At 43.0% G+C, this 27777-nt stretch overlaps 1 protein-coding gene across 3 annotated transcripts in view; it reads right to left on the reverse strand.

Annotated features, from left to right (window-relative positions):
• DOCK11 (dedicator of cytokinesis 11) overlaps positions 1–27777 on the reverse strand; it is a 79701-nt gene that overhangs the window by 6631 nt on the left and 45293 nt on the right. For all 3 annotated transcript variants that reach the window (XM_035325938.1, XM_035325937.1, XM_035325939.1), the window contains exons 31-51: positions 26436–26614; positions 24341–24454; positions 23543–23618; positions 23124–23227; positions 20996–21107; positions 20773–20839; positions 20245–20292; positions 19574–19716; positions 18808–18923; positions 16882–17019; positions 11740–11922; positions 10918–11031; positions 8986–9201; positions 8847–8904; positions 7440–7546; positions 6358–6480; positions 5338–5451; positions 2893–3039; positions 1628–1838; positions 1139–1329; positions 393–493 (exon numbers count right to left, since the gene is read on the reverse strand). In XM_035325938.1, coding sequence (XP_035181829.1) covers positions 393–493; positions 1139–1329; positions 1628–1838; positions 2893–3039; positions 5338–5451; positions 6358–6480; positions 7440–7546; positions 8847–8904; positions 8986–9201; positions 10918–11031; positions 11740–11922; positions 16882–17019; positions 18808–18923; positions 19574–19716; positions 20245–20292; positions 20773–20839; positions 20996–21107; positions 23124–23227; positions 23543–23618; positions 24341–24454; positions 26436–26614 — 2662 coding nt within the window. The remainder of the gene's footprint in view (positions 1–392; positions 494–1138; positions 1330–1627; positions 1839–2892; positions 3040–5337; positions 5452–6357; positions 6481–7439; positions 7547–8846; positions 8905–8985; positions 9202–10917; positions 11032–11739; positions 11923–16881; positions 17020–18807; positions 18924–19573; positions 19717–20244; positions 20293–20772; positions 20840–20995; positions 21108–23123; positions 23228–23542; positions 23619–24340; positions 24455–26435; positions 26615–27777) is intronic.

Below are 27777 nucleotides of genomic sequence, written 5' to 3' on the forward strand. Positions count from 1 at the left end.
ACCAGCAAAAATCTCTTTGATGAAATGGGTGTCACCAGCAAAAATCTAGTCAAAAATCTCTTTGGAAAGATTGGGAAACAATGCACAAAATGAAAGAGTCCTGAACACAAGACTATCAGAAGCGTATTTTCTATAAACTCAAATACCCACACAAACAACTGAAGCAGGCATTCAGTCATAGAAATCACAACCCCAAGACTGGGAACACTTGACATATATAGTTACAGTGGCTTTTTTCCATATGTCTGAGCAACCATGGCACCATCAGACCTGGATCTTTATAAGATGTGAGTATTCAGCATTTGCTGATTTTGGAGACACACCAAAACACAAGAAAAGCAAGTACCATGTTCCAGCCAGTTGGCAAGTTTTTACTACATTAGAAGTCCTACCTGAACATTTCTTTCAACTCATTCACCTTCTTAGCAGGATACTTGCTGGACTGGCTGTCACTTAGGAAAGCCCTGGCATAGGCCAAGGGACCAGCATTAACCTGGAACGAAAGAAGTAAGGAATCATTTATGATAGAACTTGATTGAGGTGCTAAAGGTAGCTAAGAAGCATATATCTTTTTTTTTTTTTTCCTTGAAAATAATTAGCTTATTATTTGAATGTCACCAGCATTACTAGTATCACCAGAGGCACCTGAAGTCTCAACACTTGAGAATTGTTTTCCATCTAGGCTTTTTAAGACCAAAAGATAAAGGGAGATAAAAAACATAGAGGCAATCTGTTTCCTCATACTTTCCTCTTATTTCCGTTTGGCAAGCCGTATGGTCTGAGCGTTAAGGCCATGTATCCGGCTGGACAAAAGTCAGGTTCACAAAAAGGTTATTTCAGCCTGATATTTACAGTACAGTCTTCAAGAACTAAGTGTATTTTAGCATTCGCCCATGGACAACTAATGTGCAGCTACACTTGGACTTGGCACTGCAAACACCACTGCACAAAACCCTTATTGCCACGAACCACCCACAGATATATGTGGCAAGGCAAGCTGTGCTGGCAGGCTGATGGCTGCAGTGCTGCAAACAAGGTAGTTAATGATTTCTGGAAAGTAAATGTGCTGCGTTGTGAAAAGATGACTCACTCTGAGATGTGTATATAAATGTAATTTTGAATAGATGTCAAGCCTTACCTGCACAGAAACACAGCCTTGCAGTTTGAGCTGCAGCTGGATCATGTCAACATCACCAGCAGAGCAGAGTTTTTGCAGCTCTGCTGTCTTGTCTTTTATTTCATCAGTTGCAACATCAATTGGTTTTAAGTTAACTTGGTGTTCATAATTGACTGGAATTCTCTTCTTTACGTATGGAAAGGAGTTCGAAGCTAGCAGAAACAGCAAATGAGGTTTATAGATTAAAAAGTCTTTTAGCAAAGAGGAGTATATACAGATACATCCTTATGCTCAGAGTTTTACTTGGTGTGTGTGAAATCCTGAAGAAGGCTGTAACTTAACATCACAAGTTATTCTTTTTTAAAAATTTGCACATAGAAATGCAAGGTAAATCCCCCCTCCTAACCAGAATATCATATCACAGTTTTGATTAAGAAGTTTTTAGGAAATACAATGGTCTAAAAACAGTTGCTGACACCTACTGTCTCAAGTACAGATGCTTGTACTTACTAGTTAGAATGGTCCTTTTTTTACACTGTTCTTCCACACTGCCCTGTTTTTTTCCAGATAAAGTGTAGGGAGTCTCAAATACAAATCTGTTGATGTTATGATTTCTTTCAAATTCAGTCTTTCTTTCAGAGATTTCTTTGTCTTCAAAATAGGGCTTCACGTAAGTCACTTGAATATGAGCATACTTAGGGTCAAGGTCTTTAACATTGACCTGTGAAATAAGAGAGTTTTTCACTAAAAGAGCAAAGGTTAGTAATTTAACTTAACAATCATTTGATTTATCTACTGGGATTGGATGTACACTCTGATTCTCTGCTGTCCTGGTCCCATTGCATGCATGTGAATGACACATCAAACACTCCCTTTAACCTCAGCTGTGTTGGTTAGACCATCAGCAAGCAAACGTACAAGACAATGAGGCTGTGGCACAAGGAATACCACATCTGGTGCCAAACAAGGTATACCTGGAAGGGATAGTCATATTGTGCTATCAATCAATGCAGCACACTCCTGAACTTCCAATATGACCATATTGCTTCCCAGCTGTGAGCTAGCATTTCTGCAGCACTGCGCTGTATCATGCAAATCTGCAGGTTTGCACAAAACAACATTTGAGGTCTCTAGCATTGTCTTTACTAACTGAGACATATCCACAGTTGCAACCCAAAAGTGTACACAGCCCTTGCAGTGAGCATAAATGGATATTCTACAGGGAAAGGAAGCTATGACTATGAGGCCACAGAAGATTTTCTCTTAGATTTGGAGTGTCAGAGCAATGACAAGTAATTCTCCTTCCAATCATCTGCTCCTCTGTGCTGGTTCCCAGCACCTTTCAGCAACAGGGCCCAGAGAGATGTAAATTGCCATTTCCCATTCATAATTCCCAGTTCATTTATTTCCACCTGGAAGACAGATCAGCACCACCCTGCCAAGCTATGCACCTTGTCCACGTGGGAGCATAGGGATGGGAGGGGCAATTGGAAGCAAGGGGCCTGTAAACGGGCAGAAGACAGGGCTCACTCCTCCCTTTCTACTGGCAGAAGGAAGGGATGATCTGTCATCTCCTATCTGTAAGGTCCACAGAGCAAAGCTCATCCTTCTGTGCTTCATTTGCACAGTGCTTAGAGCAGTGTAGTCCTAGGCCCTAACCAGTATTAGTAGAATACAATTGATATTTTTGTCAGTGCACTCATCAGTGCACTCTCTAGTATGTGGCCCTGATGTTCACTGCATTTTGTTAGCTTGTTCATGCATTTTAACTTTACCTTGTTGGAATCCTGGATAATTTTTACGGTTTCCGACCCAAACTTTTCTCCATAAAGTTTAAGAAGTCTGAGGGAGATCTCTGATAGGCCTGTCAGCTTGGGCTCTTTATAAATATATTCCTTTCCATCTTCTTCTTCAAAGAATGCCTAGTAGTAATCATAAACAAGTCATGAGGAATAGATGAGTTTCTTTGCTTGGAAAACATTGTTTCAGATTCGCTACTTTGTAAGCAACTTTCTACTAACGTTCCAGAAAGTGAAGAAGGTTTAGAAGACCATGGCTTGCACTAAATCTCACAATGTGGTCTGTTTAATAGACTCCTTCAAAAATTGCGCAAATACATTTTTAAATTCCTCAACAAATATGAGCATGTCATTGCTAAACACAAAGGCGTTAGTATGACTAACAAGAAATCTAAACAATGTGGAAGAGGGGTTTGGTCAGAGGTTGTCTTTTAGGAAGGTTGGAAAGAGGAAACTAGGAGAAAAAAACACCAAATCCAGGGACAGAGAAGGAGTAGAAAGACATAAATTTGCCAAGCCCTGAAAGCAGAGCCATGTGAAAAATCTAAAGAAAAGGATTTTGTGTAAGCCCATTGGCTTACACAATACTTCAAGCAATAAATAAAGAAACGTGCTTCCACTGTTTTGATTCTTCCTGTATTCAGGGAAGTGGAACTCCGTGTATTTGTTGTAAAACAGAAATATAATTGCACAAAAGGTTGTGCCTGCGTTACCATTTCTCCCTGTAATGGAAACAGCATGAAAGCTTCATGCTTTGGCAAGTTGCTCCAATCAGAAATTGTGACATTATTAAAACTATCTCTATGTAGCTGACATATAAAGATGACAAAGCTTTAAAGTGCAAAACTGGATCAAGTATTGTTTGTCAGGATGATATGTTACACTACTTAGTTTTAGGGGTTGATCCAGTTATTTCTAGATTCTAGAAAACCAAACTAGCAATTGTTTCCTTTTATCTGTTGCTAACCTTATTAACTTTTTACATAGCCTAAGTATGAATTATGAAGATGAGGACAAAATGTTTGCTGCAGCAAAAGTCACTGATCATAGGATCATAGAATGGCTTGGGCTGGAAAAGACCTTAGGGATCATCTAATTCCAGCCCATGGAATTAGAATGTCATGACAAAGAGTCCCTTCCCAGATTTTCTGTAATCCCCCTTTAGGTACTGGAAGGCTGCTATAAGGTCTCCCTGGAGCCTTCCCTTCTCCAGGCTGAACATCCCCAGCTCCCTCAGTCTGTCTCCATAGGAGAGGGGCTCCAGCCCTTCGATAATCTTTGTGGCCATTCTCTAGGCTCATTCTAATAAGTCCATGCCCTCCTTGTGCTGGGGGCCCCAGACCTGAATGCAGTACTCCATGTGGGGTCCCACGAGAGCAGTGTGGAGAGGGAGAATCACCTTCCTCAACCTGCTGGCCATTCTCCTTTTGATACAGCCCAGGATATGGTTGTCTTTCTGGGTTACAAGTGCACATTGCTGGCTCATGTTGAGCTTCTCATCAACCAACACTCCCAGGTCCTTCTCCTCAGAGCTGCTCTCAATAAAGATATGTTGTTCGTGAAATGACAGTGGTGTTCAAAGGTACAAACCCATGATGGTTTCAGGGGTATTCTTCACATCTTCTAAAAGAAGGAACCAGGAAAGGCAGGGCTAATATCATTTACATAGTATTTTCTAAAGAGGGAATCACATTTCCCTTGGGGTTATGGGTCCATGAGCAGAAGAAGATAGTCCAGAGATGGAAGGGAGATGAGAAGTAACACACTTTATTTGATTAACTGCTATAGGTGGAAGAAAAACCCATGAAACTACTTTCGGGTTCAGAAGACTGCATCAGATGCGGTAAGATCACACTTTTTGGGACTGAGCCCCAGATCTCCATTTTTCCAACTACCTCAGCTAGTGAAAAATACTACCTATCCCTAAAAAGTATGAAACCAACTCTGATACATATTTCGCCTCCAGCTTCTAAGGTAACCTTTTACTTTGCTAATATTTAGATGGGAGCAGCAATTGTCTGCAAAGAAAATATCTGTTACTATTATTGTTTATTATCTGTGGTGGAATACTATTACTGCTTATATACTATGCACGCTATATTGCGTTTGTGTAACTTATAACTACTATAATTAAAAAAAAAAATAAAAATCTGAATCTGCTAAGTCATTTTCTTACTGCCGAGTGCTTTATGAAAATCCCGTCAGCAGAAACATAAAATTTATAATAAATCAAGTGCTCCTAGAGAGAGATACAAACACTCACCTCAAGGGTGCAATACAAAAACACTCACAAAGACACAATACACTCGTGGAGCACCAGAGGAGCTAGTAGGTTTTTCAGCTTAAGACCTGCCCAAGCAGCAGCTTTATGGTTTTGGATGCCAGGTGAGTGGCAGCTGGCAAGCCTGTATATATACTTACTTGTCCATAAAAGGCCACTCTGAAAAAAGTTCCAAGAAGCCTCTTCCTTGTGTGCATCACTTCCAATATCTTAGCATATGCTCCATGAAGTGTTCTGTATAGTTGAGTAAGTTTCTGAAAAACAAATCTTGACATTATTAAAGCAGAATTACACAAGCAGGAAATTCTAGCTAACACTGGAAGCTACTGAGTATTTGATCACAATCCGTTGGAGAATGCAAATCAGAATATCTAAAGAGGTTGAGTTCATGCAGTTTCTTTCAAAAAACCTCAGTCTCAAGCACATTCTTGGCTTCAGGTCTGAAAGGTACAGTGGACTGCAATAAAACCACTGTCTTTCAAGAGAAGACAGCCTACAGTCTCAGCATGTTCTCTGACTATGCCTTTAAGGGTAGACCAGCTTGCAGTATTTTACTCAGAAATACTTTTCTGATTAGAAACAGCTTTATGTTGAAAACAATAGATCAAGACTTCTAATAGCTTTATTTATGTAGCTGGATGCTTTCCTGACATGGAGGGGATCACAGGAGAGTAAGGGTAAGGGGAGCACTGACCAGCATTTGAGCCTCGCTGGAGCACAGATCAATGCAGGTGTTGGGGAGTAGTAAGACAGTAAAAGCTTCCTTCCTTCCTCTCTGCTAGCCACTGAATTACTTGAGGATCCACTCCTCTGAACAATTCACACTTTTCTTAACCCTTAAAACACTCAAGTCTCTATGTATTAAAGGACAAAAAGAATCTATGGCTTTGATGAGCATATGGGAATGACAGCTTTATTTTAGGGAAAGGAAGATGGGCATTATTCACTAGTAGTGGTCTTCCACGTCTAGGAATGTTTTAACTTTAATAATTACCGTCCAGACCACTGCCTTCATTCGTTTAACGACCAGCAATGAAGCACAATGTGCTTTATAGACTCCAATCCATTAACTCAGAATGTGAGAAATAGGAGTGTCTTGTTTTTTTCCCTGGCAATCTATGAAATTACCTGATACATACAAACTACTTCAAAATGAGTACCTCAAATTCACGCCGTTTTTCATAAATAGGAATGATCAGTTTGGAAACTTCAGAAATTGTTTCGTAACGCTCTGCTTTCCACAGACCATCTATACATTGCTCCAACAGCTCCACTAGGACCTCCTACAAGAGCAACCAAATGGGTGTTGTTAAGTCAAAGAGAAGATAAACCATTTGAGCTTCAGATACTTTAATAGGTCCCAGTATAAGTGGCCACAGTTACATAAGTTCAAACACTTTGTGTTCCTGGCCTTTCCAAATGTATTCTAAACTGTGAAGGGGATAAAAAAGTTAATTTTTAAAAGCTTAATTTTTAGTAACTCATCAATCAGCACAGTAGCCAGCAAGTATGCCTTGATTATCTAGCTATCTCCCTAAGAGAATGCCAAAACTTTGGGAGGATATGGAGATGGCAGTTCTGGAAGAAAGAGGTACATAACAAAGAGGTATGTTCAAGGAACATGCATGCAATAGCAATGGGATGTACTGCTAAGGATCCCCAGGCCTAGTCTTGATGAATGGACAGTCAAGCCACTAGGCTGCAGGGCCACCTCTCTCACCACGTGGCCCACCCAGTTGCACATGGATGGAGCAGAAGTAATCGTGACTCTCTGTAACTTACGGGAGGATCTTTCTGTTTCTGCAGTGCCCTGCCATGGTCTCTAGATTGTTCTGTTACCATGGTGTCCTGCAGCACAGCCCAAACTTAAGGGGAATCTAAACGGACCTCTTGCTCGGCAGAGCTTGACTTTTGTGCCTCAAAAATACCAAGCTGCGCTGTCCTATGCTGGCAAGGGTTAGCATTTGCATAACGTGGCAGACAAAGTTTGCGGTGTAGCTTTTTCACTCTCAGAACTAGAAAAGCCTTTCAAAGGAACCAAGACCTTGCACCAGATTTACCTATCTGAATTGTACACATAACATCTGTCAACGAAGAGTTCTCTTGGGAAATTGCCATGGAACAGTCTTCCTTACCAATGACAGTGCACAACTACAATTTGCTAAAGCTCACATGAGCATGATCTAACACTAAATCCTATTAAGTTATCAAATTTTCTGTAGTCTATACTACAGGACTTCACCTCACTGTAATGTACATCCATCATCCCACCATCTTCCTTCATAGCACCTTCTTCATCAATGTTGGGAGTGATTTTCCTGAAGGCAGTGCATCCACTGGGGAAGAGTTCTGTAGCAGACAAAAGCAAATGGATTCACAGAATAACTTTTCTCAAATGCATCGTGCTTCAATGGCCAAAGAAGAAGTCCGGTTGATAGCAAAGTCCTACAGGCAGCAGGGTACGTGACTCCCATTTTTGCTACTGATTTGCTATCATGGGATTGAACACATAAGAATCTCCCCAGACATTTGCCAAAGGAGTCATTCCTAGTATGTGGACATCAACAGATCTTCCAGTGTACTATCTGGAAGTTACCTTTGACTAACCCATTAGGACAGACCAGATTTTTCTTTTTCAAACAAGTTGCAAGGAGAAAGCTACCATTGGATGCTGGAGAGCAGGATAGGAAGTGAACAGGGCAGTATACTCCTAGCAGAAACCATAGTTATGCACCCTGAAGCTTTGAGTAGTTCAGCCTGTATTGAACTGTTTTCAGCCTACATATATGTAAACAGTGTCAGTGACAGAGATAACAAAAGGTATATCATTTGATATCCCTTCAGACTTGTTCCTCTTCTTTTTTACCATTGGTTGTGGACAGCAGCCTCCAGGGTACAAATAAAGAAGGTTCAGCTTTCAATGCTCTGCCCTCTGCAGCCATATGAAGTTTATATACATATCAAAAAAACATGTCTTGATTTTTTTCCGTTTAGCCAACACACAGAATTTGGAGGGACTTCAAGCCCCCTGAGCAAAGCACTCAGAGACCTTTCCAGCCAAGTCAACTTCTGTGTGGTTTTAACTTTTAAAAGTAGTAGAAAGTTAAGTCTCTTTCAACAATATTCCCTTACACGGAAATGAGAAATGGGGTCAATATATCAACTGTGGAACAGATTTTTACAAGAAAACCTGCAAAATGTTATGCTCTTACTTGAGAATACACAAGTTTGTCCTTGCTTCCTGTTTTGCATTAAACCACACCACTCTCCTTTTCCAGTTGCTCTTTATATATTTGTATAGTTAGGCTATAGCCTCATTTTCTGACTGAATTTTGACTGTTTGCTTCTATATAGTTTTCTGTATTGCCCATAGTGATACTTCTGATGAACATACATACAGCCCGTTTGTAAAATGGGCTTCCCCTGTGAGCACATTTCCTAATGTGAAATACATCTGAACATTTAAACTGAGACATGATGTGTCAGTTCTTATTTTTCTCAGCAAGGTGCCAACATGACTGTCTAAAACCTGGCCAGCCTAGTAGATGCCTGTGTTTGAACTTTTTAGCATGTTCAGAAGAGATCAATAAATAATAATTTACTAAATCATCATTCACCACTGCATTGTCTTGTACCTCTTAACACTTACTTTTTCTGTGCAGAAACTCCGCAACAAGGGCTGCTACATGAACATAACACATGGCTGCCTGCAAAGTACAAAGGGAAAATAAAAATGGCATCTGTACATCTGTCTTGTTAGGCACATTGCTTTTAATTATGTAAATTACCTCTGAAAAGTCTCCATTTTTCACATGTATCTTTGCCATACTGTCCAGCCATGTTTTCCGGAGTTCTGGGGTGCTTGCATAAGATTTAGCTAAACTGTACTGTAGATCTATCAACATTTCTGGATCCTTTTCATGTTCTTTCATTTGGGCAGTAGCCATAAGTACTGTACGGATTCTCTTTGTCAGATCTTTGACTTCCGAAGGAAAAGCAGTTGCCTGATACAAAACAAATTTAATTAGAAGCAAACACAGAAACAAAAGGTGTTCTAGGCTTTGTCAAAGACTGTTGGTACCCTTTAAGCCAAAATTCCACTTGCTGTCAGTCTGAAAAAACAAAGTATAGGGGATAGCACTAACTGTAGCTTTTACCTACTGAACTCATAGTTTATACAGTAAACAATATTTTGTATTCCATTAGAGATATTTCCATCTGAGCATGCACAGGGCCAATCTCTCTTGGTTGTGCACAGGATGTCAGGCTAGCTATTCCTGTGCTGAAGTGCAGCAGGTACTTCTGCATCCTGAGGAGCGGGTGTGAGGGTGAGTCAGAGGTGCTCCTTGCACGTGAATGCCACAGAATGGAACCGTAAACCACTCCTGAAGCATTCTTCAATCAACATCTGGCTTGTTAGTATCTGATCTGCTCACTCTATAATTCCTAAAGCACCAAAGGCATTTGTAGAGCTTCCCACCACTGGAATGTATTATAGAAAAAAACACATGCTCAAGAACATGCTCAAGTCTGATCATCTGCTCTGAGCAGGATCAGCACTGAGTTTGAGCAAGGCTTGTCCAGCCAAGTTTTGATAATCTCCAAGGACAGAAATCTGACCTCTTTTCTGGCCCCTGCCCCACTATCTTGGAAAACATTTTTTTCTTTATGTAAAGTTGGAATTTCCCTTGTAGCAACTTGTGTTCATTGCCTCTCATCCTGCCTCTTTGAGAAGAGCCTGACTTCCTCATCTCTATAACCTCCCTTTTTGGTAGTACAAAGTAGCACTTAAATGCCTCCTCATCTTTCTCTTTTCTGTATTGAGCCTGGCTCATTTCTCTCTCCTTGTGTTATGTCTGGACCTGTGCATGGCATTCTCTCCACCATAATAGAATCTCTCTTGTACTGGGAAATGTCTTGTACTTATTTATGTACGTAAACTAGATATAATGATGGTCTCATGATGTAAAATAAGACCAGTAAAATTTGGATCAGTGAAAACCCTATAAACGTGTGCAGAAGAGAGCTGAAATTTTTGTCACGTATATCCTAACTATAACTTTGCTATATCGCAACTCAACACCCAACTGAGGTTCCCATTCCACCTTTAGGTCATAGGATGGTCATAGAATTGTAAAAGTCTTCTTTTCCATTTTTCTCAGTCCTACACTGGCAGCTACACCATGCGCAATGAAGCAAGTTGTAGTGATGATATATTGTTCAATGGCTTAGGTAGAAGCTGTTCATTCTGTTGCAGAGAGAGACTGTTATTTTCCAAAGAAATAAAACCATTAATCTTTACAAAAGAGGACTTTCATAATATTACTGACAATCAGTTAATTAATTTTAATTCCTGCTAATTATTTCCTTTAGGCAACAGACCTCCCTTGACATTCCTCTCCAAGCTGGATGTGCTTAGAAAGCTCTTTGGAAGCCCTTGAAAGGAGCACCCTGTGCGAAGTGTAACCTGAACTAATGTGCTCTCTCCTCTTGCCGTTAGGCATCACAGTGGAGCATGACGCATGGTACAGCTGGCCCTCCTGCTGTTGCTATAAATCTTGTTTACTGAGCAGCCAGGCCAGCGTGTGCTTATAAATCATACAGTTAGAATAATTAGGCTTACCCTTAAACATGAGTATGCACTTTCTTTGAGTGCATACATACCCCATCTTGCATTAATGGCTGATAGCACATAAAGTGATTTATCTTCTCCAACCTACCTTCATAGGCCTGTCACTGTTTGCAAAGTTGTTAATGATGAGCAAGGAGTCCTGAAACCTTGTCCCACCGCTGAGTGCCACATCTGCTATTAACTGGCTCACTGCAATTATTATCTGTTGGGACAGCATAGGGGCTTTATTTAAACGAGCCCTAATAGGAAAGTTTTATTGTCACAGTTACATAAAAAGCTTATACAAAAACATGTCTTTCCCACAGTGTAAGCAACGGTTGTTGTGGCTTTACTGTCTGATCTCCCATGAACAAACAGTCCCCAGAGGACCAAGCTGCTTTGCTGAACAGCAAATTCACAGAATTAACAACATAACAATCATAACACAAATCCTGATGCATAAAAGAGTACATTGGTTACCTTCTTACCTGACTTATTACAACCCAGAGGGTGTTCATCTACCCCTCTAGGTATTTAAATTTGCTTTAAAAAAACAATGCTTCAAAAGCAGCTCCAGAAAAATCCATCCTCCTGCCCTAAAGGTGGCTCTTCTTGCCATACCTCGCACCCCATCTCAACCAGCACCCGAGGCAGAGATGTGTCTTGTAGTTGCAATTCCAAAAAATCAACAACTTGGAGTGCTTGACGGCAGTGCATTTCACCCAATGGGCCCTAGGCCAATCACTGAAAACGGGAATTAGGTAAAGCCTGGAAATCAAGAGGCATTTTGTCCATATAGAAGATTGGCAAGATTTGCTCTTTTTTGAAATACACAAGTTCCTCTGCAGACATGTGGTAACATAGCTATTTCAATATACCTGTTCATTAACTCTGAGGTGTCCCAATCCCTCCCTTTTCCCTAGTAACTGACCTGAAGATGTGTTCTCAGGAATGTTCTTCTTTTGGTGAACTCAAAGTTATTTCTCATCAGCAGGTACAGAAGAGCGGAGGCTTCATTCCTTGTGGAAGCCAACTTTGAAGTGCAACACTTCAGGATCTCATAGCAGAGGGCAGCGCACATGTTCACCCTTCCCTTGAAAAACGCTGAGGGAAACTTCACAAAAAGTATGCAAATATTAGAATATGCTCCACAAAACAATACCTACAGAGCTCAGATGAGCAGGGGCATGGGGCAACATAGTGGGCTCCAGCCTGGACAGCCTAAATAAAACTTCTTCCAAAGTTTCATGCTTGAAAGTATTTGTGGGAAAGAAATTAGGATCTATTTTTAACCATACTTCCTAAAGCAACGTGACCTTAGCTGTCACACTTTCTGGGGATGTGCTTGTGTATGTCCATCTATCCCTACCCCCAACAATTTTTGGTTCAGTGCAAATTCTCATCATATTGGACAGAGAGAATTCTGTCTCATGCTTTTGCAAAAGCCATAAACACAGGAGGCAGGGCAGAGACAAGAGGTCCCATGGACGTTCCCATCAAAGGCTTCTGTGTGAGATATCAGAAAACCTGCTGGAGCTTGCCCACAAGTCCAACCCTGCTGGGAAACATGACCTGTGATGCTTGCACAGCTACTTCTACAAGTCCCAGAAAAAATGCCTGAAGTCATGACTGCCCTCAGGAATTCAGGAAAGCAAGTAAGTGTTCCAGAGTGCCTAAAACACACAGTGGCCCTGCAAACTGAGCCAGCCCCAGGGAGCAGCAGGACCAAGCCAAACTGCAGCATGAGCTACTTCGGTTAGAAACAGGGCTTGGGGATTTGCAGCAGGGTGAAGAAAAGCAGAAAGGGAAGAGCAGAAGCCTGCACTGCCACAGCATGTCTGTCACCTTTGCTAACACCTATTTCAGCGCATGTCTGCGGGGGCGAGCTCAGCCATGCCTGAAAAGCAGACAGCTGCAGCAGTGCATTGCCCCAACTGGCAGCAGCCTCCATGCAGGGCTTGCTGGAGCAGGGATGCCAGCACACATCCATCCGTCCTTGGTCAGAGTGGTGGCTGGCTGTGAGGTGGGACCGCACGCTACTTCCTTCCACCCCCGCCACAGTGGGCTGGGTGCAGAGAAGCAGAACAAGGCAAGGTTTTGTGCTGGCACGCAGCCGCCTCCACAGCCACTGCAGGGACTTGGCTGGAGAGGGGTGCGTCCTGGAGTGAGTGGAGGCTGTTCAGGCATCACACAGTAGCACTTTGCTGCCTCTGCCAGGGACCAAGCCCTAGGGAACTTCCTGGCACAAAGAGGTAACCATGTTTTCTGTCTCTTCGGGGGAGAGGATTTGCTCAGTTCATTCAAGACACAGTGGTACTGAGGGGGCATGGTCTGAGTCACTTCTCTCTGTCCTACCACCTCCCCAAGGGAGATGACAGTAAATGCTGTCAGAGTATTCACTCACATCCTCCAAGTCAGAGCCTGGAGATATTACCTTGGCCCTCTACTCCCTGCATTAAATACATACGATTCAGAAAAGCTTGTAGGTACTGCTGTGGCCACCACCATGGAGTGCTGGTGGGAAAGTTTCAAAACAGGAATTTAGGAGCTGCATCTAAGAAGACTACAACATTGGGATTACACTGAGCCACATAGGTTACAAAGCAGCATGAAAATACTGCCCAACTATTTGATGTTCTCTGCCTCTTGCAGTATTTCCAGAAAAAATGGGAGAAAAGAAGCAAATAAGTATCATAGTAAAACAGGGCCAAGAGGGTCACGTGTGCAATTGGGAAAGGAGCTATTAAGTAACTGCTGCCTGTTGTAATGCAATCCTCCCATAGTGAGATAGGATCACACTAATAATGGGGATTAGCACAGAGATGGCCACAGTGATGTGAGATTGGGCATGCATGGGCAGCACAGGGGCACCTAAAAAATATGTCTGGCACTGGCTCTCGGCATGCATCACTGCTTGCCTGCAGAGATTTAGTGAACATTTCCAACTCAGTGCTAGGGAGAAAACTTTGCCTGAAAATCTGCTGGGCAACAAGCCCCAAATCTCTCCCTGTGTACTCCACTGTGCACCAGCTCCAGGAGGAAAAGCTGTGGTCTGTTCATAGCCAACGTGCATCCCTGAGCACCTCCCTCCTGGAGACCAGTCCCAAGCAGATGAAATCACATGTGGTGCTAGGGCTGCAGACCCAAGAGTTTATGCCTGCTGCAGCTTGGACCAGGTGCTGACTGCGGCTCTCCAGCTGGTAGGAGAACACAAGCTGGGAAGTGCTGAGAAACATTGTATGTGGCCGTGACCCTGTGTGCTCTGGAGGAATATGTTTCTGGTCCAGTCCTAATAGCAGGAGTCAGCACAGCGAGAGGCCCTAGACCTGCCTTGGAACAGTAAAGTAAGGCAGAAAGCTTTATGCTCCTTCCTGCCTTTCAAAGCTGTGAGCATCAGTTTGGACAAATCACAGCCTGATGCTGTGAAATTGCACTAATGGGGAAGAAAAGCAAGGCTTGACATGGTCAGATGCAATCAGCTGTTGCAGGTAAGGAGCAAAGCTTTGCTGCCTTTGTACTTCAGGGCCTGGGAATGGTGATGCCTCTAACAGGCCCTGGTAGTATGAATGCACCAAGGGACAGAGAGGCATGGAACTGGCAGCTACATGGGGTTTCCATCACTCTCACATCCACTTGTCTCTTTAATGCCGGCAAAATTATCTCAGCCCTCTACTCTGTCCATCTTTTCCTTCATAACCCTTAAAGACCATTCCCAAACATACACATACATATTCATCTATCTGATGCTCTGAAAAAAGATTTAGATTTTAAGAAAACCTGGGATATTAAACAGGAATATTCTAGTTATTATTGCTTCTTCCCAACCAGTAAAGCAGACAAATCTCCCTTTCCAAATTCCTGGCACGCATGCATGCAAGCAACATTCATTTTAAACCCAAAACCAAACATGCAAACAATTATAAACCTCCTTTGTTCTTTGTTTTCTTGCGACATTTCTATTTCGAATCTCTTGCCTATGAAATAACCAGATCTAATGAAGAAATAAGGGTACTTTTAAGACAGATTTTGAGAAGTGAAATAACTCTCAGGAGGTTTTCCCTCCAACAACTATTTGCTGTGACACCAGATGAAAGGGAGGGGCTTTTCATTTTAATTATTAGCTGCAGAAGGCCATAAAACTGACAAATGGTCTCTTCTAGCTGTGTCAGAGGTATAATTCATGTTTGGTTTTCTTGAAATTAACACTATTTTATAGCTAGCAATGATACGCAACTCAAAATAAAACAGCTCAACTTTCATATTTGAAAACAAACGTGCAGAAAAACATGCCATCCTTGCACTTGTCATGAAACGCAGTGATGCCCCGTCTATTTTATTTTTGCTTTGGATCTTAGAAAAGCCTTTCAGAGGACTTAAAAGGAAGTTTGGGACCCATGTGGTTAAGGAGTTGGCAAAGAAATCACTTCCTTATAGATACCATCTGCTGGGCTCATATCTTGCTTTTACAGAAGCAACACCATGTCCTGTCATAGGGGAAATGTGAGAAATCAACTGAAAGCAATTTTTCAAATCTCCAAAGACCCATAACGCCAAATTCAGTGTGGATTCAGGATGGCAGAAATCCAAGAAAACCACATGAATGCCTGTTCTTGCAGCTGCCTGGAATGCAGCCCTTGTCGCTGCAATCCGTATTTTGTACAATGAGTGTGTAACCCCTGAAGGGCTCCAGATTTTGAAGGCTGATGGTGAGATCAAGTTGAACAGGTGTGCAACTTTGGCTTTGCATTTAAACAAACACAGAAAATTTGCCAAGGAGGCAAGGAAGGTCTCTTATTTGCTTATAGGCAAGAAACAATATCTTCATCTATACAAACTTTCAGCTAATAAGGGAGACAGAGGTGCAGAGAGACTATGTTCATGTGGGGTCTATGTAGATCTACAGCAGGATGTATTTCAAGGATAAGCAGATCACAGTCAAGCAGAAAACTTGAAAGATACTGGGGAAGGTAAAGCAATAAACATATATTAGAAACTGTAGAAAAAACTAAGTGATTTCTGCTGGTGATAGTTGCCAATTTGGCAGGCTTTAAGAAGTGCCGTGGAAAAAATATCATGTAGGAAACCATGCTGTCTGGAGCCAGATAGGTAGCTAGCGAGACTTCTGCATTTTCTGCTTTTCACGTGTCTGGTCAGAACAAACCAAAAATCAGCCCTAGACATACTCAGATTAGCTCTTAGCTTTTATGTGTAGTTATAGTAAAATAATGATAGTACAGACTTTTTCCATCTTTGAAAAACAGTTTGAGCAGACTCTGTCTTTCATCAGACTTTGTTCAGTGACTCATGCAAGACCTCCTTTGGAAATAATACTTTCCTGCATATCAATCACATGCTGCGCTGCCTGCCTGCAATCTCAAGCCATGTGAATTTACCTCATTAATGAAGTGCTGCATTCAAGTGATTTGAGAGCTTTTAATTCATTTTGAATTTATTATAACTGTGCAGCTTGGAAGCAGCGGAGTTTGCATGTACATCTGGTATCAAAAATGTACTTGTGAGAAGTGGCAAATTTTGATACACATGAAAGGAAATGTCAGCAATAGCATCAGTCACTGCTCTCGTGTGGTTAGCTGTGGCTTTGTCACTGCATGAGCTCAGGGGATTAAACAGCCTCATAGCTCAGAAAAGTGTAGGAAGAGGTTCTGCAGGTGCTACCCTCTGTCAAATGCAACCCAAGGCTAGAGGATGAGCAGATCCTCAGTGCAAGTACTATTCAAGCAATATTGGCAGTTTGGGGGAAAAAATAGTCAAGAAGCATCAGCTTTGGGCAGAAAGGATACTAATCATTAATAGGAGTTTTGCGACCCAGGCTCATGAAGGAATTCCTTGTGATTTCTCATTTTGTTTCCTGGTATACATCAAATAAAAATGGTTGTAATAACTGTTTTAAAGACATGCCCTGGTTAAGAAGCTATTTTCTAAATTTTATCTTCAAACTGCACAAAATGGCAGTTTAACAAGAGTTAAACTTTTTAAAGTTAAGTTAAATATTGTTTTATTTTCTAATGCCTATGCAAATTCTCCTGCACCTTTGGAGTTACGCATTACATACCTTGCTAATAAAAGCTCTCAGAGAGGCAAACACATGCTTAAGAGCTGCTTCTGACTGCCCGTTTTTGAGAAAAGCAAGATGAATATCAAAAACCTTCTTCATGAGTGGATTATGGCCATCGTTGCTTAAAAGTTGGGTCTGGAAAGCAATAAGAGAATTTACTTTGCAGCAATGTTGTGCCTGAAGCTGAAAATGAACAAGATAATTTTGCATAATTAATTATACCAATTCTTAAGCCAGAGAAGGAGCAGCGCCTTTAGTAAAAATATAACCAGAAACTGTGACAATCAGTACAAACTTACACTGTTTGGTCAGATGCTATTTTAGTAGCAAGAGAATAAAACAAAACATTTTAATATTATTGCATCACTAATTCCAAAACCTAACTCTTTTAGGTTTTGGACAATGTTCTGTACAACGTTCATCAATGGTCTAGAGATATTTTAAATGAAACAGGCTGCTACCAACATAACAGTTACACTCTTTTTCCATTTCATTTTGAGTCTCAACAAGTGTTTTATTGCTGTAGTAAATCAGTAAGTCAATTCCCTCATTTTTTCCAGAGTTTTGACTACTTGCACCTTCTGGGAACCCATCTCCCTTTTCCCCCCTCCCCTGTAGACAGATGGCAAAACAGAATTACCTAGTGAGGATTAATATAGTTTCACATCAAAGTTATCTTGCCTATGCCTCTGCCGTCCTTGCAGCCACTGTGCAGGAACCCTGGCACATTGTGGCCACCCAGCAGGAAGGCAGATGCTCCATATTGATAGACCAACAGTCCTCTGTATGATTGTCAGCCCAATTGACCTTTTGTCTGGCTTGGATTTGTCTTTGACATCCTATACACATCTTGTAGCAGACCAAATTTAGGATCCCTACTTTTAAACTGAAATTATTTATATCGTCAATAAGAACAGGATCAGCACTTTTACTGCACACTTCTGTGTGGTAACACCGTATAACCATAAAAGCAAAGCAGAAGCCCATTAAAGCGGAAGGGAATCCAGTCTATCCTGTGGTTTGAAAATCACATTGTTTTGTGGTTCAGCTATATTAAAAAAGAGGCAACTGTGAAATTCAAGCAAGATTTAACTCTTGCATCTAAATCCTTATGCTACAGCTAAACTATTATGGAGTAATTTAATGTATGCACCAGGATGGTCTTTTTGCTCCATAACAGAAGCAGAGGATACACTTTGTCTTCATGTTGTTCAATACATCTAAAAATGAAGTCTTCATTGAGCTTACTCTGAAATACAGCGTTGTTCTTGCGACATTATGAAAGACACATTGCTATGAGCAGGGTTCCTCCAACCACACTTCGAGAAGAGCTTTGCTGGAACATTTTTTCAGTATTTTCTTGCCAGCCTAGGGTTCTCTCCATCACAAAGGCTTTGATTCTTGTAGGTGGCAACAACTGCCAGGAGTGTGAATCACTATATGGAGAAGACTTCTGTCAGCAGCATCGGTCCTATCTGGACCAGCAACCACATGTGGAAAGCCTCTGACCCCGGGACATCCATGTACTACAATTCAAAGAAATCTGGGTCTCACTTCTAGGCAATTTATGGTAGAAAACAGTGACTATTGTAAGCATGTTCACTTCCCTTTCCTCCAGTCCCTACTTTCTATATGAAGTACGTTTCCTCTTATTCTATTTTTGTAATGCCTACAGTCATGGTATAACATCCACGTAATTTTCTCTGGTCTTGCAATTTTGAAGAAATTGTTAGATTGCATAAGTGCATAGTTACTTGTTGAGCCTGTGAACACTTAGTGTTTTGAAAAATAAACAAGCTGCAAGTGATTTACTTTTGTAAATCCTTTCACAATCCGTAACTCTAAGAGAATGGGTCACCAAAAGCAACAAGCACACAAAAATACAGCACACTTTTCTTCAATACTTTTGATTTCAAAGCTGACCTTGAAACTCTGAGTGAAAAAAGAGATGGTGTCCAGAACTGTCAGGCACACTTCAGTGGCTATATTGCCCTCCAGTAATGCTTGGTGCACAATATCTGCTTCTGAGGTGCCTGCACCTGTGGACAGAAAAAAAAAAAAAAAATCAGGAGGAAACAGTATTCAGCACTCCAGCTCCCACAAGATTTAAATGCTGATATAGATAGGTTCTCCCTTTACACTTCCCTGTGTTCTGAGATGAGGTGCACATAGCAAGATGCTAAATTTGCCAGCTCCGTTTAGAGAATGCCTCAGCCTGATGCCAACCAAAAAAAAAACAATGGCAGTATTTCCCCTTTGTCTTTAAAGCCAGACACAGACTGAAGTGTACAAGTTGCACCCACAGAAGGGAAATGGCAAATACCCACATGGAAAGGGTTAGAGCAGATCCCGGCCCAGGTCTCTGTGTAGGGCTGAACTGCACACCAGGGCAACTCTCCTGCCCACCCTGCTCACTACTCAAACCAAGGCATCACCTGCGCTCACTCCCAGCCAAGGAGCTGAGACATGACAGGCAAGGGGAAAAGTCCCAAGTCCCAGGGGTTATTTTTAAGGGGCTGGCTCAGATATCTCCCCTTCTAATCTAGGAATGTTGCAAGAGAGAGTGGTGACCACCGCAATTCTGCAGAGTTCGAATATCCTCATGCAACCAAGAGCAAATAGCAAATGGCTGCATGAAGTTTTCAACAGGCTAAAACTGCATGATCCCATCTTGCTCCACTGTACATACTGTGGTTGAGTGTGAAGGATGTGTCCAAGCTGCCCAGGTGCTGGAGCCGCACCTGCATCCCACCAGCTCTGCTGCGGAGCACTGGCATCGTCTGGGATTTCCTATCGGCTGCCACATGCTTGGATAACCAGGCGTCGTGCACCCTGCAAGGAGAAGTGAAAGCTGTGGGATGGGACAAGGAGCAGAAGCCACACCACTACAGGATTACACGAGGTACCTGGCTGGAGACCTGGCCGCCCTCCCACAAGCTAAAGTGTCTCATCCCAGACAACCCCAGGACTGACCAGGCTACCTTGGTCCTGCCTGCTACAGATGGCCTTAGAGCAAATGAGACAGCAGAGCTGCTGCTCAGGGAGCTGAGATGGAGTTGTGACTTGTGTATCACCTGCAGCCGACTGTGGGGGACATTGCAAACCTGTGCAGGCATCCAGGAGCGCCTGGGGCTGGGGGTGTCGTGCAGGAGCTGGAGGGGAGGGAAGGGGCAGGGTGCTAAAAGGAGGGGACTCTGCTCCCTGCATGACACTCAGCAGAGTGCTAGCCCTGGCCCTACAGGTTTCCTGCCTGCTTGGGTTTGCCTGGTGTGGGTGTGCACGCTCCCTTCCTGCCTTGGCTGTGGCAGGGAGCATGGGAAGGGCCCCTTCACACTGGCCCCAGATGGAAGAATACAGTACCTGGCAATATTTCTCTTCCCCACGTATCTGAAGTGAAATAAACACACTCTAGAAAGAAAGAAAGAAAAAAAAACAAAAGTGTTACAGATCCTGCAGATCAGGAAAGATCAAAACATTTCAAATCTACTCCAGCCATGTCTATTGCATGAGGGTTTGGGGTCTATATTTATGCATTACTAGACCTCACACCCTTGGTTTCTGAACCCAGTGGTGCACCTGTGTCTCCCATCCATCTGTTCCACCAAGGAGGTGGAGGCTGCGCTGTGCTGTGAGCCAGGCTCCCCTGTGGGTGGTGGGACACCCTCTGCACAGCCTGCACTGAGCGCAGGGAACTGCCACTTCACCCCGCTCCCTCCACAGACACCTGCTTCTCAGAGGGAGGAAGATCATCTCATTGTACCCTGGCCAGACACCTCTAGTGCTGCATAGGACCATGTGCACCCTGAGAGGCAGCTGCACTCATTTCTTCTTTGCCACTGCTGCCAGCACAAAGGTGCAGCTTTTGAATTGTAGCCTCACAATACTCACTCCAGAAGCACAAGGACGTTGATCAGCTCCTGGGGGGAGAATTTGTTCCAGTAAGCTAAAAGTGTATCTGAAAGAGGGAAAAAAATTACACTTCGTTGCTGTCGTTGTCATTTTTTTTTTTTAATAAAAAAGAGACTTTACAGACCAAAACATCCAGTGATGTACTCTTTGTCTTTCTGGCTGCCCTCCAGTATGCCACCCTCAGTAAGCAAGAGCCACCAACCTTCAGAAATCATCTTCACAATGTAGAGGTAGCACATCAGGAGCGTTCGGATCTCAAACTGATCCAGGCGGCTGCAGTGTGACACGCTGCTCCTTGTGGAGCTTCTGCGGATCTAACAGGACACAGATGTCACATGGAGGCCAGTGGCTCTGGGTGCCTAGGCTGCACCTGAGCACGGGCACAACAAATCCAGCACATTCCAGATACAGCAGCGTTCCTCCTGTCCCCAGCATGTGCAACCCCATCAGCACCATGTGTGACATGCTTTGGAGACATCTCCACCTTCGGGGCTGCTGCCCATGCAGGGATGGGCAGTCTGGAAATCCTGGACACAGCCAAAGTCTTCTTCAGCCAGAAAAAAATGTCTGGGCAGAGACTGATGACTTATCCAGCAAAATGCACAGCAGTCTTACTTTCACTTCTGCTCTCTACAGCATCTAGGCTCCATGTTTTTTAAGTCCGTTTAAACAAAATAACTCATTAGCTTTCATGGTTTAAAACAAGAATCTAATTTTCTGCCTAATACGTACACTTCAAATCAAAGTGTCAGTTATTAAAAAACAGGAACTTGCAACTTAAGAAACTTTTTTTTTTTTTCTCTCCTGATTTTTGGGAGTGGCTTTTGTGTTCTTTTTTTTCCTCCTATTTGGTGAATTACGCAAAGATAAGTGAAATCCTTCTGGTGAGTCAATCTCTGTGGGAAAGGCCCGGGAATTCTGTGGTGGAAAAGACTCCTAAAGTTTTACCTTTTTTTTTTTTTTTTGCATTCTCTGTGCTTGCCCTAGCTGTATCCCCTGACAAATGGATACAATTAAGCTCTAGGGAGGATGCTTCTATTAAAGCTGTGCCTCAGATGTTTGGAGACTGACCCACAGATCGTATTTGTTGTTTATTCTGTGACAGGCTATGGATGTGAGTCATAAGAAAACAGATTTAAACATTCAGATTAGGGTTGGAGATACAGTGCTATAGACAGAACTTTGCTGTTGACCATGCCAAACTAGCAAGTCAGTACACAACTCACTCTGGGGGAACAGGCGATAAGTAACATATCTACCCTGGCACAGCAGCCTGAAAGCTGTGCTCCTTCACGTGGCATTACTTTTACAAGGCTTTGAGGATATTACATTTAATGACAGAAAATCTATTTTCATCTACTCTGAAGAATATTCCTTCACGGACACAGAAGAGGGTGTCTGGCTGTGGGGATAAGCTGAGCTGAAAGCCGTAATGCTTTCTGCCAACCCAGCCAGGTGTTGCTGCCAGCAGGGTGGAAGCATATGCTGGGAGCTCTGCTGAATATGAACAGTTTGATAGTCAGGCGTTTGGCTATACTTGGTCTTGTAGCGTTGTGATTCATGTGGGGGAGTGTGAAAGGCCCCACCTCTCCTGAGCGTGTCAGGACACAGCCAGCAGGAGCCCAAATAATCTTTTCTTTGCTTGTTGGAAGGGCCAAAGTTTTTCAAGATGCATTAATGATTTATGCCAACCCAAGACATCTGGAGAGTGCCTTGAAGAAAACCAGGGGCTGGTCTGCACTAATACCTGATTTCCATGTATGCAATCTGCCAAAGAGAGTACACACTATAGGAACATTTGGACCAGACCTCTTTTTGGTGTGACCACGGTCACCTTAAGCAAGTTTGGGACTGTGGTTATTAATCTGTGCTGATTTTCCTACAAATATCTCATCTTCTCTTGAGTCAGCAGTCACCGGCAACCTCATGTCATGGCAATTTATCACTCAGCCGTGTGTGGAAGCCAGTGCCCAGTGCCACATACCAGGCACTGACCAGCACAGACCCATCCAAGCACAGGGAATGCATCTGCACATCGATATATGCAGATGGACTTTCCCCATGGATTTTGGCTTTCATATTTCATAATTTGTCAGCAGTTATATTTTTAGCTCAGAGATCTTTGAAGAGGGAAAGCATACCAGACCAGTGAGTCTGACCTCCTCTACTAAACATGAATCCACTTGTTTCCAGAGAGAGGTTTTTATAAGCTGTTCTTTGAGATTGTTACCACGGGGAAGTCCTTTTCCCTCCCCCTTATCTAACACAGTCTGAGCACAGCCCACGTTCTGGTGCAGTAAATGCCTCCTTTCTAACCCCAGATACATTACATTTTCACACTGATCCGGTGAACCAGTTGCCCCTTCTGAGTTCAGGGATCCTTTTGAGTCCTCTCGCTTTATCCCATGGCCATTTGGAAGTGCTGTTCCACTGGCTGCACAATAAAACAAAAAAACACCCAAAATGACACGGCTTGCACCCACACTCCTCAGTGCATCATGGACAATGAGTGGGGGATGCAATTTAGATGTGGCTTGCAGAAACCCTTCGTTTAAAGTTGGTTCATCTGGAAAGGACAGACAGGGTCCCACCACATCATGGGAAAAGCATGCAAGCTCTTAGAAGTTGCTGAGCAGATGGCTATTTCAGATCTTGGGAGAGAGCAGTTTACCAGCTGTGCTTACCAAGGACTGGTGATAGTTACATTGAAAATAAAAACAAAAGTAACGTTTTAGAAAAGTTAATTTACCTGTATCTTTGTCTGCAATCAGGCTGGATCTATTTGAAGGGGATGCAAAACTGCACATGAATTCGTCCCTGGATGCCTGTAAAGCAATATGAGTTTTGTTGTGACCAATGGAAGCTAATACTAATTCCTCTGTAGAATAGAATAATGAAATAAAAAAGAAAATCAGGGCAGCTTTTAAAATGCAGATGAAAAACAAAAAACAAACAAACAAACAAACAAAAACAACAACAACAAAAACTATTTCCTTTCACCCACAACAAGGAGACAAATGACTTGGGGAACAGTAAAACTTATTAAAGGAAATGATGTCAGTGTTATCCCTTTCATGTTTCATCACTTGCTTTGAAATTATTATTGTTTAAATATCTTTGCTGTTGCTGTTACTTTGCCCTAAACAAGGAGGAAAGCCTAGTCTACAAGCCTGAGTCCACACAGATCCCTCAGGCAGGCAGACAGTTCCCAGAAAAGCTACTGGAGGCTGAGTCCTGTTCCAACTCACTCCAGTTGGAGGGATTTATCTCACCATACAGCACTATGTATGCTGTAAAGAAACACACTGAACAATAGCAAGCAAAACAGCAGTACAGCAGACAGAGCAAAGTCACAGGAAATGCCAAATTAAATAAACAAGGACATTACTGGATGGCGGGGAGAAAAAAAAAAAACAAAAAACAAAAACCAAAAAACAACGTGTATCTACAGTTAAGGCTAGCTGCGGGCGGTGGGGGTTGCAACTGGGGGTGTGCAGGGAGAGGCGGTGCAGGGGGAAGCGGTGCGGGGTCAGGGGGCTTCACTCACAGGGCTGGAGGCGGCTGCACAGGAGAGCACGTCGCGGCCGGCCACTCGCTGGATGTTTTCCAGGAGCAGCCCAAAGAGCGGCAGGTAGAGCTGGGCTATTTTTGCCTGCTGGTTCTGAAAAAAAGGGAGAAAAATGTAGGTAAGAGCCCAGGCTTTCTCCAGTGAAAAAGGGAAACTCTGGCCAAAATGTCTATATACATACATACATATATATATTTACACACTATATGGTGTCTGAGGGCATGGGTTGGTTTGAGTTCTCATCACCACTTCTCCAGCTACCAGTGGTTATTAATTACCCTTTTAGCTACAAGCTTTGGGAAGTCAGGGGTTTCGGGGGCTGACTGACATTCCCAGTCATACAGGAAGTGTGACAAACTAAATCCCGGATTTCCTAACTCTTTAACTGGCACTTCACTCACATGGCTTGATTTTCAAGTGCAACACTCAGGAGTAACGAACTAAAAACGTTTGCTTTTTGCCTGGTGCTGACCATTGCTTCCAGTTGGGATTTCTCTGTAAGAAATGCTCCAAGTTAAAACAGTTTGTATGAAAGGATTAACCTGAATTAACTGATACAGACTTGTTTTTATACTTTTGAAATGATCAAAAACAGTCTGTTTGGCTTTTCTAAATGCAGCACTCTTTGACAACTAGTTCTTTTCTTGATAAAAATTGATTATTCTGGAGTTGACCGAAAGGTTAGCAAAAGATATCTAAGGCTTGCAAATCGAATGGCACATTTTGACTGTTACAAGAATCCAACATTTTCTTCTGATTCTGTATGACAAAAGATATAAGAAATCTTGAAAATGATCACAGGCTGAGCAAATCCTCTTTCAGGCATTGATAAAGATGAGGTTTGCTTGGCTGGAGCATGACTGCAGCAACAGACCCTGCCATGGTCAGCCTGTCCTGCCTGCAATGTGATTGATTCCCAGGACACCAGCTGAGCATCATGCCCTGGCTTCAGACAGCTTCCTGGCCATGCAGCCCAGAGCACCACATGTGTAAAAATCCAGAGGGACAATTCTAAGGCACGTGGTATTTTTGAGGAGGAGGCAAATAGCTTCTGAATTAGTGTAAGGGTTTTCAGGCACCCAGAAGAGCAGAAACAGGCTGCCTCTGACCCAGCCTTGGCAGACAGCTGGCAAATCTCTCCTGTTATACCAAGTCTGGCCAACTACCATGTGCTGTTTGTTTCCAGGCTGTACAAGTCACCAGGAATCCTTGCTGCAGAGAAAAACAAAACCATCTCCTGCTCAGCCCATCTAGTGATGCTGCCAAAGACGCAGAGATGGGAGAGGAGAGGAGCTGGTTCTTGTCCATGCAGAAGGGTAGGAGTCCCCGGCACATTTGGGTCATTTCTACCCTTCGTGCCCAGGATACTATCCATATGCCCAGATAAAACCCAGATGGCAGCAAACTAGGAGCAATTTTAGGAGCTGAACTCTAAAAAGAGGCTTGTTTTCAGCCTACAGCAAGGACAGGCAGTACCTGGACAGGTAGCCCTGTACTTTCAAGGGCACGTACTTCAGGAGGGATCAGCACCCAGAAAGAAAACAAGTCCATCTCCAGGCTCTTTCAGGAATACCATATGTTGAACCGCTGACCAAAGAAAGCTGAAAACTCCCCAGCGGAAATCCAGCATCTCATGAGAATCCACAGATCGTCTCTTGATTCACTAATTAGCCAAACACACAGCTGACTTGTAACAGAGATCTGTCCTGCTTCCTAATTGTAGTATATTAATGCAGGATATTAATTTAAGCCCAAGACCAGAAGAACATTGCCATTGCTTAACTTTGAACAGCCTCTTGGCTAACGACACTCTCAGGTTCCTTACTGGCTCAGAGCTTTATCTAAATACTCAGCAAGGATAAGATAGCTTCAGCTATCTTACTGAATTATTTGTATTCCTAGACCATTTCTCAGAGCTATTTCTGTAAAGTCATAAATATCAGTTACTTTAAACAGTTTCCTAAACAGTAATGAGAACACCCTCAGTGCACCATGCAAGATCTAAAACTCTGATGTAAGATTTTTCATAAAATTCAAGAACCTTACATTTAAAAGCCAACAAAATATGCCTGACCTTGTGCTGGTATCTGTTGTCGAAGGCATGCTTTATCAAGAGATTTTTTAAGACTGCAATGGCCGTGTATCTGATATCATAGTTGTCCTGCAAGGCAACAGAGGCTTCTCTGAGAAGCATCCCCACCAGGAAATGATGCCTGCAATACTCATCAGTTAAACTGTATTCAAGATTTACATCTGAAAGAAACAGCAAAGCAATGGTTAAGGAAACTGTTCCAAAGATCTATTCAGAGTGAGACAGAACAGTCAAGTAAGCCAAAACAGTCCAAGAGCACAGTTCATCACTCCCTCTCCTACAGTGCAGTGATCTTTTAATAAAGCCTGAACTGACTACATTTTTTTCCACCACTGAGTTAAGTAATGTTAAAGAACTTGGCATCTTCTAGCTCAGACTAGGCATTAATTGTGGCCCTCACCATTTCAACAGCTGCTAAATGAAGGATTAGGACTAATTTGCAGAGACAGAGATGGTGAAAGAGGGAAAGACAGCATGACTTACTGTCTGGGAGCTGACAGGCTCCTTCCTCACTCCATGTGACCCTGCAAATCCCCAGAGTGCCCAGGCAGCAGAGGCACTAACCTCCACAGTGCAGCTGCAAGAGTGGTAAGGAGACTTGGCAAGGTTATCACAGTTGCCCAGCTCTGGCAGTGCCATCTCTGTAGCTTGTTCCACATCCTCTGTGAAACCTGCATTCCTTGCCACCAGGGTCAGAGAGCAGAGCGGAGGCAAGTACTCCTGCTGGGATGAGGGATGCAAACAAGGACGTGGTGCCAAGTGACCTCTACTGCATCCTCCAGCAGTTTACACAGCCAGGCTTTCCAGCCCCGCTGCAAGGACCCTGGAACCAGGGCAGGGTTCCAGGCAGCTGCTTGCCAGAAGCTGAGAAACTCCATTAGCTTCTAACCAACAAACACTCAGCACGGCTTATAAGCAGCCCTGACTACCAGGAGAAAGGCAGCTCAGTACCTAATCAACTTGGTTAATTAACTTACACTCTGCATCTCGCGTAGATTCAGGCTGTATCTATACTGTGATCAAAGGAGCAGCTGCAACAAAGGATGAGGCCTCATTTTCACTGACTTGCCCGGGTAATGCAGCAGAAAAATGACCGAGACAGATTTCAGGGTTGCATGCTCACTCAGCCTGCTACAAATGACCTTACCCTGACACCTTTATCTCTTTCGGGCAGCCCATATGCCTAATCAGACTCACAACAGAAAACCGTTTGACTGTTGCAGTACAGCACTAAGCCTCCCAGAGGGATAACCTCAAAGTTGTGCATTCCTCCCCCAAAGGGTACAAAACCTGTGTGCTCAGCTCAGATGTTTTTCAAAGCCCC

The sequence above is a fragment of the Oxyura jamaicensis genome, chromosome 4 (genome assembly GCF_011077185.1).
Source record: "Oxyura jamaicensis isolate SHBP4307 breed ruddy duck chromosome 4, BPBGC_Ojam_1.0, whole genome shotgun sequence".
NCBI lineage: Eukaryota > Metazoa > Chordata > Aves > Anseriformes > Anatidae > Oxyura > Oxyura jamaicensis.